The sequence below is a fragment of the Adelges cooleyi genome, unplaced genomic scaffold (assembly GCF_023614345.1).
Source record: "Adelges cooleyi isolate 19-005CV unplaced genomic scaffold, UGA_ACOO_1.1 ACOO_flye_CR_arks_rails_tigmint_CR_PRNA_39, whole genome shotgun sequence".
Classification (NCBI taxonomy): domain Eukaryota; kingdom Metazoa; phylum Arthropoda; class Insecta; order Hemiptera; family Adelgidae; genus Adelges; species Adelges cooleyi.
Genome location: NW_026096067.1, coordinates 161,193 through 174,155, shown reverse-complemented (window position 1 = coordinate 174,155; position 12,963 = coordinate 161,193). Strand labels below are relative to the sequence as shown.

The following is a 12,963-nucleotide window of genomic DNA, read 5'->3' as shown; positions in this document are numbered from 1 at the left end:
CTAGTTGGATCTACTATAATATGATTGCGCCAATTAAATCATTTTAGTTAGAAATACCAAACTAGTTTAGTTGTTTTTGGGCAGTCGGATAAACTATGTGAATTTTCTATTAATATTTTATTGATTGTTAAATTTGGCTTTTATGTATTTGTACAATGAGTTTGATAGTGTGAAATTTAAATTGTCTTATGTATATGTATATTGAATAGTATGCTGTGTCATTTGGCAACCCGCATAGTGGGCAGCTCACTTTATGTTTTAATTAAATAAAAGTTGTTTCTCTCTTTATTGTTAAACATCTATATTAATTGTCCCAGCTACATAATTTTTTTACTTGTACTAATAATACACAAAATATTACCCAATGAAGTATTCAATATGATGACTGCAATAAAAAAAAAATTGATTTTCTTCATATTGTACCGAAATACGAATCTTGTAACTCGAGGTGGTCACGCCGTTCGGTTGTACGATTAAGTGCTTTGTAACAATACACAAAACAGAAATATATTATGCCCTAGTTAGACCAGTATATTTAGTTAGGTGTATACAAATAAGTTTGAACTATCAGATTGTAGAGAAATATTATTCCAACATAAAATTTTACGCACGTGTATACTTTAAACTGAAAAATTATGTTGTTGATTTCATAAACATACAATTCATGCGATAAAAGAAAAATGTAAAAACAACTTATGAGACTGAGCAAGAAATAAAATAAACACTACTGTATATAGTAATTCTACATTTTCAAATATATATATATATATAGGTATAGAGAAAAAACAAAATTGACTTCGAATTTGTATCATATGTATCAATTCAAATATTTAGACCGTTTTCGACCAGAATTATTTTTAATTCTTTATATGAAAGACTAATAAGAAAACTATGTATGTTAAACTACTGTGTGATAAAATGTATAAATTGGATGCCAATGGAAATGATTAGTTATTAAATTAGATTACATAAAAAAAATCATCGTTAGCCTAGAGGTACTCAAATGTATAAGTATTTTTTGACGGAATACAATTTGATCGTTTGAAATAATAAGTAGGAGATGCCAACGATCTTTTAATGCTATTTTGTTAGCGTATTTCTGATTCGGAATTTTCACTTATTATTTGTCTGGTTGGGTAAGGTTCAGTATAATATACAAAGGGGAGTAACATGGGGTCACAGCACAAAAAGGGCAGGTGGTAGAGTATACAATGGGGCGAGGGTCGAAGAGGTTTTCTCGGGCCTTTGGGATTTATCACAATGGAAATAAAATACAATGACTTCCAAACAAAAGAACAACGCTTCCACGGCCATCTGCTAGGGGTGTAAAATACCAAACCCCATAACAAAAAATATTACCCTCGTCGTTTGAAATGTTAGGTAAAGCTAGATATAATTTATTTTGCCATGTGGTTTTATCTACAGGCTACAGTGCCACTAATGCAATTATTACCAGTAGGTGTACAGTAGAAAATAGTTCACATTATAGACCTATAAAGAAATGGACTGCGCGTCCCACACACCCCGCCTGTTAGGTTTCCCTTGGAGTAAAAATTAAAAAGACCTGGAATAATAAAGTTATTTATATATTATACTTATATATGCCAACTAATACACACGTATGGAAATATGAAAATAATTAAATATTATTTAATATTATGTTACTCGAAGCTGTAAAGTATTTAAGTCCCTCGCAGATGTGCATCTAAATTTTAAAAAAATTTACTAGGTATTTGGTAAAATTATTAACTTTTCAGTTTCTCTTTTAAGCTATACCTACTATGTAATTAAATATAAAAAAAAAAATCACAGTGTATAAACATGATACAAATAATAATAGCCTCAATTATGGATAACTAATTAGGGTTAGAACTAACTGAAATAAAAAAAACATTTTTAATATATTGGTATTATCATATTACTATTTTTCCATGTTCTACAAATACCGTTTACTAGAATATTTGATCATGATGTTTTAATAACATTAAAAATAATACATGTACATATATATTTGTATGGAATATTAAATTTCTATTCGAAATACACTACCTATTTTTCAATTTTATCGTGTAAAAGTAATTTTCTTCGTTAAATGTAAATATGAACTAGGATTTTGGACTTGAACTTTTGAGGGGAAAAATATACCATATTTTGTGTCCAGTATAATATGATTTTTGTAACAATTAGAAAAATAACTTTAAGGAATTATGTAATTAGACCATTTGTATGGTAATTCGATGTAACGTTAACCTCCAACATAAACTAAAGATTGACAATTGGTTTTTAATTGAGTTTTGCAAAAAAAATTGATAAATAGGTGGTACTTGGGCATAACGCGTTCCTTTAAACATAAATTTAAATCAATTCAATATATTATATTATACATATTATATTATTATGTTGCACGGATATCAAAATAAAATATATTATTTCCAAGGTGACACGAATGGAAAACTAGAATTTTTGACTTCACTAATCACTGTATGGTAATAATTGGATAAAAAGTCTTCTAATAACAATTATTTGGATGCCATTTTTTAGACAGTTATTAAATAAGTATATATATATATATATTATTGTCATTATATTATAGATTTGTTGGTATTTCCTATAAAAAAAAAAAATATGTATTTTTTCAATTTTAGGTTGGTTTACGTTGGAGAAATCAATCTGTGTTGGATTTTTTTTTTTTTGCAGAATTCTTTTAAAATCTATTGTAGACCACGAATAATATTGTGTAAATAGAAATATAGTTCAATAATAATGACCGCTTGTGCACACCAAGATGTAAATATTAGGTACAACCATTGTATTTTATCAAAATTAATCAAACAAATCATATCTATACGGTAATATATTATATAAAAAGTAAATATTTCTATTCAAACTTTATTATTTAGTTTTGATGTCGACGCAACCGAAACCCTAAAATGACCTCTCTCTCGCTCCTTTTTAAAAATTTGTTTTGTATTTTAATAATATGACAACCCATAATCGATTGCACACCGCTGCAGCAGCAGCTGTTGGAGGTAACTGTAAACCCGAAAAGCGGTCACGAAACAGGTACGTCGGCAAGTCACGTTATCAGATTTTTGATAACGCGGTCCGCCATCAAATACACGGCCGCCCTAGAACGCCGGGCATCCATTTTGCCGTCAACGCGAGCCCGCGACGTACCTGTGGTTTTTTTGCCCCGGCGCGTTTGCCTCTATCATTGCAGACCAAAGCCCCAAACGTGGTTTCTCGACCGGTGTAAACATTAGTAGTTGAATTTGTAAACAGATCGATCTGTTCATTTTCATTATTCATTCTTCTTCGAACTACTGCCTACCACGGATTAGTTCAAATTTAACATTTTATCTCATCTGTGCTGCCACCCGGAGTGGCGGGTCTGTATTCTTATTTCTTGTCAGTTGTCTGTGAGTTTCATCCAATTTTTTCATATATAGTTAAACAAAAAAACAAATTCGGAGTGACAAAATCGGTTTTTCGTTTTACTATTAATAACAGTATCGTTGTGCAAACCGGATTAATGATTGCCGAGTGAATTCAGAATAATTATGTATAGTTCTGATGCGTTTGCTAGCGGCGGTAAAAGCGACGGTGCCAATGACGACAACGTGTCCAAAAACTACAACAACCACTATCGTCGACCTCGCAATGAACCCAATCAATTTCCTCAACAGCAACCAGCATATTACTCCACTCAACAAAACTACTATAACCGAGGACAAAAGAAGACAAAATGGGTAAATCGTAAAAATGTTATCGATTTAAAAAAGTCAAGCTCCGTGTTGCCAGCTCGAGCGCCGCGTCCGGATCCGCCGAGTTCTTGGGCAAATTATAAAGTTCCTAATAGTTGTGATGATAAAAACAACAAAAACTCTAACAGAACAAATTACCAGAAAAAACAATTTTACAAAAAAAACAATAACCCTTGTACAAATCGTCTCAATAACTTGTGGAATCAAGACCTTTCGAATAGTTATTGTGTTGATCCAACCAAAAGTAGTATATTGTCCTGTGCCATTGCTGAATCTAAGATAGTGTCAGAGGAAAACGCGATAGTTCCTATTAAGCCTAAAATAATTTTGAAGAAATCATCGTCATCGACCGAAGAAAAGAAAAACAATCTCTTCAATTGCAATATAAAAAACGACTATGTCAATAATACTAATGAAGTGCAAATAGACCCGTTCGAAAAGGTCATTTCAACACATATCGAACCAAATGTATTACAAAACACCGTTGAGAAAATGTCTGCCTTAAGTGTGGCGGATGCGCCGTTTGAGAATGATCATGAATCTACTAATACAAGTCAAGAGTCATTAGAAGACGATAGACCGCATCCGTTGGCCTACATGGGCACCATGAACAAGTTTCCTTATAAAGGTCATAGATTTGTTTATACAAACAATAATGCTTGTCAGCAAAACCCAAACAAACGAGATCTATTATCACATTTAACAGCCAAAGACTTTGAGTTCGATCGGTATGCTCGTTATTCACAACAAGCGTGTCAAATCAAAGACTATGTACGAACCATAACGTACCAGAATGCCATCGAACAAAACGCACACTATTTACAAGTAATGACTGCATTGTTGACTCGTAACAATATACATACTTACGCCAGATATAAATTATGTTAGTTCTTAATTAATTTTGACTTTTTAGGGCTCGGTTGTGATGGTATTGAGAGCCGGACTGGGATTATTAGCCATGATGTGTGCTCGACACGGCAGGGCTCGAAAAATTATCGCTTTGGAGACGAGTTATTGTGCAGAGTACACTAAAAAGATTATTGAAGATAATGGATTTGCCGACGTCATAACTGTGATAAATAAAAGAGTAAGTGGACAAATTGAGAATAAATTCAATGCAAATCGATATGTATTATCCCAAAAACCCAACTGATCTCTCAAAGTAGTCAAACGCCCAAACTTGGTCGATACAACGCTTTTGCATTGTCAACAAATGCACGATAAATGTTTGTGTTTAATTGCTAACGATAATTTTCAGAAATCGTTTAACTTTACACGGTAAAATTTTCTGATTTCTCATTAACTATTTTCTCAAATTTGAATTTTACTTGTTTTTAAACTATTAGCTGTAAATTTTGTGACTCACTTTTTTTCTTCTTCTATTGCAGCCATCCCAAATCAAAAGTCTGAGACAATTCGGTGTACAACAATTGGACGTCATCGTTTCGGATTGGATGGGAGACGCCGTTTTCGGCAACGGCGACCAACTGGAAGATTTAATTATGGCCAGAGATTTGTTTTTAAAACCCGGAGGTAGACACTTGTAAAAAAATTTTTTAAAAAAATGTTCTAGAGCTTGTAGTATACCTATAATTTTTATCATATAGGTCTGCTGATTCCTGAAAACGTACAGCTGTACGCTCAAGCTCATGATTCCAGAAGGCATTATGAACATAATTGTACGTTTTGGGATGACGTTTACGGTTTCGACATGTCATCGATGAAGAAATTGAATTTAACCCGCTCGGATAAAGAAAAGGAGAGACCCAAGGGAAAAAACAGAAAAACCAAAAACGGCAAACAAGTCTATCCGAATTGGAAAGAACCTCTTGTCACGTTCCTGAATCCGTACAAAGTAATCATAAGAAGATGTTTGAATTTATGTGCTCCCAGTAAAATAGAAAACCTTTGGAACAGTTTTCAACTATTGAACTTTTTTACAGGTCGTATCCAAAGCCTGCTTGTTGTACGAATGGGACTTGCGCACGTGTAGCCTGATCGACGCACGTTGTGTTCACGACAGGCCTATGAACTTGTTGTTCACCCGGACAGACTATTGTCATCTGATAGAACTGTTCTTCGTCGCCAGGTTCCCTTATTTGCTGTCCGAAGACGGGTGTCCGACGACCGATACGGCTCATCGTCAAACCTACGACCTGGAGTCGACCATCGGCTTCTCGACCAGCTCCGCCAGCCCGAACACTTCTTACATGCAATGCGGACTGTTGTTGGACCAACCGCTGTTGGTGTTCAAAGGCGACACGTTCCGCGGTCGGCTGTGCGTGTGGCGCGAGCAAAACCAAACCGCCGAAAGCGCTGCGACGAAGCCGCCCGGCAAACAGGACACGTGCAAGTGTTGCGACAACGCCATCGCATGCCCCGATTTGAACAACGACCCGTTGCATTTGAGAGACGAGTATTTGAATTTTTCGCTCAAGTACAGTTTCAAAAACAAGTACACGTCCGTGAACGCCAACGTTTGCCGTTTCAAACTGAGAAGACACGCTTTTTGAGTGGGGTTTTTTTTTTTTTTTAAATTTATTTATACATTCCATGTATCGTTTAAAAAAATTAGATCATTTGTTCCTTATTGTTTTTTTTAAATTTAATATGTATTGTATCGTTTAATTTGGTCCGTTTGAATTTAATGTACTCCGTTAAAAAAATATATAAATGTTTTTTTTTGCGTTTACAACGAACGTGTAAAATATATTCGATAAATACTTTACGACACTATTATTAATTGTTTTTTTTTTAAATCAATACAGGTAAAAAATAAAAGCGTAAAAATTGTAAAAACGATGAAGGGTGTAGTACAAACAAAAAAATACTGTTATCCTAAACTCAATTTTACCAATATGTTATTATGATTGTCAGACAAAAAATATAAGTGTTATATTGCAATAATAATTATTATAAAAATGATGTGCTGTAGTAAAAAAATGAAAATAAACGACTTGGAATTCTTTTTAAAGAGCTCACTTTTTTGAAAAAACAACATTTTTAATTACCAATTAATTTATTGGTTAAATTTTCCGTAACTTAATACTTGAAAATAATTGTTATGTATTATTTACGTTAACGATAAATTAATTTTAATAGAATTTATAATCAAACAATATTAAATGTATACAAATACGTATAATAACTTTAAGGGAATTAATCAAATGATTAATGAGCAACAACTAAGTGTACACATTCGATATTAGTAGGTACATAGTTTACAAAAAGTCGATTCCTTTTGATTTTTAACGTATCGTATTTTAGATTTTCTCTTTTATTTATAATATTTTTTTTACATTTTACCAGTTTTTTTCAACAACTTTAATAATACTAGCCGCTTGTAACATACTTTGAGCGATTTGTGCTTCATTTAGATCATCTTTGTGTAGAGCTTATTTCAGTCTTTCATTAACTTCTCTTGAAAACTTATCATAGGCTACTATTTGCAAATATCAATCAACATTAATATTTCTTTCCTTTTTCAAAACTTCTTTTTCTCGTGGTACAGAGCTTACTTTTTTATTTAATTTTCACAATTTAACTTCACCACTTTGTTGTAACACGTCTGTCTTGGAATAATTATTGAAAAAAAAAAAAACAATTGGTTTATTGTATTGTAAAGTATTTTTTATTTATTATTTTATTCACAAATACAAGATAGGAGTGAACTGAAACGATAATCATCTTAATTTATTGTTATAGTTGTAGTAATTATAGATTAAAAAAAAAAAAAAAAAAAATCTAAGTTACAAACCAACGTAAAGAAATAATACCTCAATATGTATAATTCATCGTTGGTCAATTCTTAACGTCTAGTCTACATAATTAATAAAGTATAAAAAAAAAAAAATGTCAAAAATTTAAATCCCTAAATATGTATATATGAAAAAAAAAAAAAAAATCAGATTAACTGTAAATTGTCTTGTATTCTATTATTTGATAATCGCCACAACTTGGGTGCCAACTCTTATCAAGAATTTGTCAATGTTTGTAATTGATATAATGAGAAAAAAAAAATCGTTATCAACGCGAAGGTCTACCGCGGCGTGCCACGCCTCTGCCTCTGCCGCCCCCTCGACTGCCACGACCTCTGGTCGGAGTCGGCGGCGTATGCACCACCGGTTCCGGCTCTTGGACGGGTTCCGGCTCCGGAGTGGGTTCTTTTTCCGTCTTGACGTCCATCTTCTCGGGCTCTTGTACTTCTTCTTCTTTTTCTTCGGCCGGCTTTGGAGAGTCCGTAATTATTTCTATCTTGGGCGTTACTACGACGTTTTCGGTTTTGGCTTCGGCGACCGTTTCGTCAGTTTCGACCGCAGCGACCGGTTCAGTTTTGACCGTCTCGGCGACCTCGGCGGCAGCATCGGTTTCCGGTACAGAAGTGTCCATTTTTTCTACTTCCTCGGCGGCAGCAGCGTCCGTCTCCAACTTGATGCGTTTAGTAGCTCGTTCCTACAAAAAACAAAAAAAAATCATTAAAAAATCATACAGACACAAATTGTCTGATACGTCAACGTGTGAAGACAGCAGAATCGACAACTTACGTCGGTTTCTCCATTTTCTTCGTCCGCTTTCACCTCCTCTATGCCTTCTTGGTTCTGACCTTCGTCTTTCACTTGATCGATTCCCCGTTTTTTTCCACTCAACGTAGCGTCTTTCATTTTGGTCATTGTCGTGTAGTTTATGTAGTGCGCGGCCGTTTGACAGTGCAAAGCCACTCCGTTCAAGTCTCGCAGGTAGCACGTGCACAGTCGGCAAACGTAACCGGTAGACGGCACCAATAATTCTTTGCCTGTAAAAAAAAAAAACACGGATAAACATTGTTTAGCTAAACCGAATTAAAAGAAAAAAATAATTACACACCTATTGCCACGTTCGGATCGTAGCCGGCCACCAAGTCCGATGGATCTGCTTTGTTTTCGTCGGCTGCAGCAGCTTCGTCTTCTTCTTTTTCCAAACTGGGAGCGGCCGATTCCTCGTTGACGGCGACGGTTTCTTCTTCGGTCGCGGCCGCTTCGGTTTCTTCTTTCTTTTCTTTTTCTTCCTCGACTTTCTCTTGTGCCGGTTTGTTTTTGGTTTCTTTGCCCGTTCCTCCTTCCATTTCCAATTTCACCTTGACGGCGTCTCGATCGCCGAGCATTTCATACTTCTTAGCCACGGGCATCTGGTCTTGATCGTCCAATTGGTCTTCGACTGAACATTTATTGAAATAAATTACAAAATTATTGTACTACAATACACTAGATTTATGACGATAATTAAAAGAAAGTATGACTATTTTTAATACCTTCAATTTTGATCATATCAATTAAATCGAACTCATCATTTTTCAATTCCGGATATTCGTCAGTTCTAAATTTGGCAACTTTCTATAATAATAAATACAAATATATCAATTAATAATCTTTAACCCGACATTGTGCATACAAATATTACAAAGTAGTTAAGGGACCTAACAACTACGTACGATAGTATTGATTACGTTTAAACAGTTTTTAAAAAATTTATATTGCTATTGTCGTAAAGAAGGTGTCAAATGCTGGTTGCTCTTTGAAAGGGGTTAATCATTTATTTTTTTACTTACTTTCAAATGTCCAGCCGTGAGTTTATGCTCGTCCATCTCCAAACGTGTGTGGAACAGAGCATTGCACAGCTTACATTCCGGATGTAAAAACTGCTTCAATCTCTATTGAATATAAAATAATAATATTAAAAAAAATTATACAATAATACTTTAAAAGTATTACTAGAAAACATAATTTCGTTAATTCTTACTCTGTGACGGTCACTTTTTCTGTGGCCAGTTAATGGACCGTAAAAACGGACATCGCACATTGGGCAGTAACTTCTCAAAAGCGGTTTGTTACCGCCAGCTTTGCCACCAATTTTTTTAGTATGGTTTGTTACACGTTCCAAATCGATTTCTCTTTGATTCTCAACGGCCTTGATTTGATGGCGCATCAAGTCGACTTTCATTTTGTACGCCTCGTCCAAATAAGTAATCATAAGTTCATGAGGTCTGCCTCGAACGTGTTTCTCAAACGACTAGAGACAAACAGAACAAGAACAATTAAATTAATCGTTATGGGAAAAATATATATAATTTCTATTTATAAATAAATGTCAACATTTAATGGAATTGAATAGTTTCGTTGTTTATTTAAAAACTATATTTGTCTGTGGGAATGACTATTTCAACCTGACAATAATACGTACTTCAGAATCCCACATATGTTTTGAACATACATGACAGTACAACACTGCACTGGGGACACCCGAGTAGGATTCTCGCTTATCGGCTTCCATTTGTTCTTTGGTCCGTTCGTTCCTACAGTAAGAGTAAATGTTTAACGAACACCCGCTTAAATCGATTACAATTTTGACATGTAATTCAGTAAACTTACCCTTTCTTGTTGTTTGCATTGCTGTTTTCGTTGTTGGGTTTGGGTCCTCCTCCGGCAGATTTACGCTTATCGGCGTCCTTACCAGATTTACGAGCGCCACCAGAGTATCTTCCTTGGGATCGCTAAAGAGACATAATTACACACACGAATGAGTTTCAATTCAATTCATGCCAAGCTGGAACGACCCGTTTAGGGCCGTCGCCGCCTCCAAACTCGGTCATTAATTAACAACTTCAAGTACCAACCTTGTTATAGCCTCCGGCCGGACTACGCATTGAAGAGCCCATCATTCTCTGCGGCGACGGTCCAGACGCGGCACCCCAGTTTCCTCTGTTTCCGTAACCTCCGCCCATTCCGCCAGGGCCCGACGACTGTGGCGCGACCGAACGATAATTGTGTCAATAACAAAATAATACAAAAATATACTCTACCGGCCGTCTTAAGCCATACTCACCGGGGAATTGTTTAGGATTTTAAGCAGATTGCTGGCCATCGAGTACTGCTGTTGCTGTGGTCCTTGACGAGCCCCTACGGCAGGGCCGCCGCCGCCGCCGCCTCCACCTCCAGATTGCCAAGGGTTCACTCCAGGCCGGTGATATCCGCCGCCGGCACCTCCTCCGCTGTTGAACCGACCGGCTCCGCCACCGTATCCGCCGTAGCCGCCTCCTCCGCCGCCGCCTCCATAGCCACCGCCTCCTCCGCCGCCGCCGCCTCCATAGCCACCGCCGCCGCCTCCGCCACCGCCACCGCTACGACGATTGTAGGCCATTTCGAAGACTCTGTTATAAAAACTAAAACCAATGGATATCAAAAATCGGATGCCGAGAAAAGTTCGGATTTCCCGGGTGTAAAATAATATTATGCTGACGAACGTTGGACGCGAGCGAAAAAGATGGCGTCAAGCGTGTATAATATTGTCGTGCGCTACACAACGCGAACTACAGATTACGGTCACGGACCACGGCGAGTGGCGTCGGTTTGTTTACGACGGTGGCCGGCCGCCGCGCCACGACGCCAGACGCCGTCGTATCAGCGAAACCGGGATAACGCGGTATACGCGGTGATTCAACCGCGGTTACCGAGTGGTTACAAGCCGTCGTGACCGCGGCCGCTGTTGATAAGCGAAATTTTGTTATCACTATGACGGGCGAAAGCAAACATAATATCATCCATTATTCTATGCATAATATTTGGAAATTTACATAAATTTTGTGTTTTGTACAATTTTTCAAATGCAAATTAATAAAATACATTTTATCGGAACATATTAAATTAAACGACCAATTATTATTATGAATCGAAAGAAAAACACTCTAATTACCGTAATGCCATGGTAAATTAATGATTTTTCATCCGTCTTCTGTACCTACCTATATTTTGCCGTCAGCTATTGTCATTAATGATCTTTTAACACATTATCAGGCCGTTCTCGCCCAACGATTAAGTATAGTTTAACACTATTGAAATTATAAGATAATATTTACTTAAATAGGTCAAAAGGCCCTGAAATTACCTACATTTATTTTTAAGCGTACACCGGACACGTACAATAATTGTAGATAATTCCTAAAGTAGATTTATACCATTCTTATAGTTCACAAGTATGGGAAAAGGCATTCAAGAAAATCATTTAAACATAACCAAAGGGTTATTTGTGATATATAAATTTGGTTTTCATTTAAATAATTAATTTTACTTTTTAAAAAACCAATAGTTTTAGATTTTGTATATTTATCTCTTGTTTTTAATAACTAACGCGGTTTTTAATTTTTACTTTATTTTTTAATACATTTATTTCCATTTTACTGTCATATGTCAAATTAATATTAATTAATTTGACCTGTTTTTTAATTTGTCATTTGTTTTCCCTACTATATGAGTTGTACCGCATTGAAGGTCCAAAACCTACTTCAGAGAACATTAATTTATACTAGTAGTAGTTTTTTAAAGTGTTACTTTCAAAATGCATTGAGTACGCTGATACACTACTCAAAATAGTTATAAGTTGGAACTAAATAATTTAAACTTCTCATTCGAAAAATAATGTTTACAATAAAATACATTTAATACATTTAATTATCTAGACTTAGTCCAAAAAATATAATTAATCGACCTTTACCTCCAACCTAAAAATAAATGTATAGTATTTTGAAATAGTTTGTAGAACACGGGATGAAAAAAGAGTTTTTTATTATTTTATTGTATTTATGATTGTTACAGAATAATAATGAAGAGATACATTTTTTTTTAAGGTCACTTTAAAATTAATATTTATTCAATTGCACAAAAAATGATGTACAATAAGTAAATAAGATATTAAATAATAATAAATAAAGGGTGAATAGCTTGAGAGGAAGACAGACATTAGAGTCCCCTGTAGTCATTATACGTCTTATAGTTTATTATTCATGAATAGTGAGTTAAAGGAAGAAATTAAGTAACGATATTATAACGTGTGGGTAAGTAAACTTGGCGCATGGCAGGATTTAGCAACATAATATAATATTCTCCAGTCTTAGCATTTATTTTTGACATTAAATATTATTATTGTGGATTCAACGTAAAGGTGCCGTAAATCAGGCCATCACGTCTCCAGTATCGTTTGTAACTTGTACCGGCCCTAGCTCGGTCATGACTTATGACTAACATCTATTCTCCATTAGTAAATAGACTAATGATATATTGTATTAATTGGATCAATTTTTTTTTTTTTTTATAAAACCTAGCTGAGGATGGCATTGGTTCATTACAAATGTTTATTTCTTTTTTCAGAAAATCTAAAATTTACCTATTGA

At 35.1% G+C, this 12,963-nt stretch overlaps 2 protein-coding genes across 2 annotated transcripts; one reads left to right on the top strand and one right to left on the bottom strand.

Moving 5' to 3' along the window:
* Positions 1–3,235: 3,235 nt before the first annotated feature.
* Positions 3,236–6,715, top strand: LOC126841519 (uncharacterized). Its single transcript, XM_050578062.1, has 5 exons — positions 3,236–4,589; positions 4,678–4,851; positions 5,153–5,297; positions 5,372–5,619; positions 5,708–6,715. The coding sequence occupies exons 1-5, from the start codon at positions 3,561–3,563 to the stop codon at positions 6,275–6,277; spliced, it is 2,166 nt and encodes a 721-aa protein (XP_050434019.1). The 5' UTR covers positions 3,236–3,560; the 3' UTR covers positions 6,278–6,715.
* Positions 6,716–7,508: 793 nt separating this feature from the next.
* LOC126841528 (zinc finger protein on ecdysone puffs-like) lies at positions 7,509–11,162 on the bottom strand. Its single transcript, XM_050578069.1, has 10 exons — positions 10,623–11,162; positions 10,414–10,539; positions 10,169–10,290; positions 9,981–10,092; positions 9,540–9,809; positions 9,349–9,450; positions 9,052–9,133; positions 8,628–8,957; positions 8,309–8,556; positions 7,509–8,216 (listed from the first exon to the last, which is right to left on the bottom strand). The coding sequence occupies exons 1-10, from the start codon at positions 10,935–10,937 to the stop codon at positions 7,791–7,793; spliced, it is 2,133 nt and encodes a 710-aa protein (XP_050434026.1). The 5' UTR covers positions 10,938–11,162; the 3' UTR covers positions 7,509–7,790.
* Between the last annotated feature and the right edge of the window lie 1,801 nt (positions 11,163–12,963).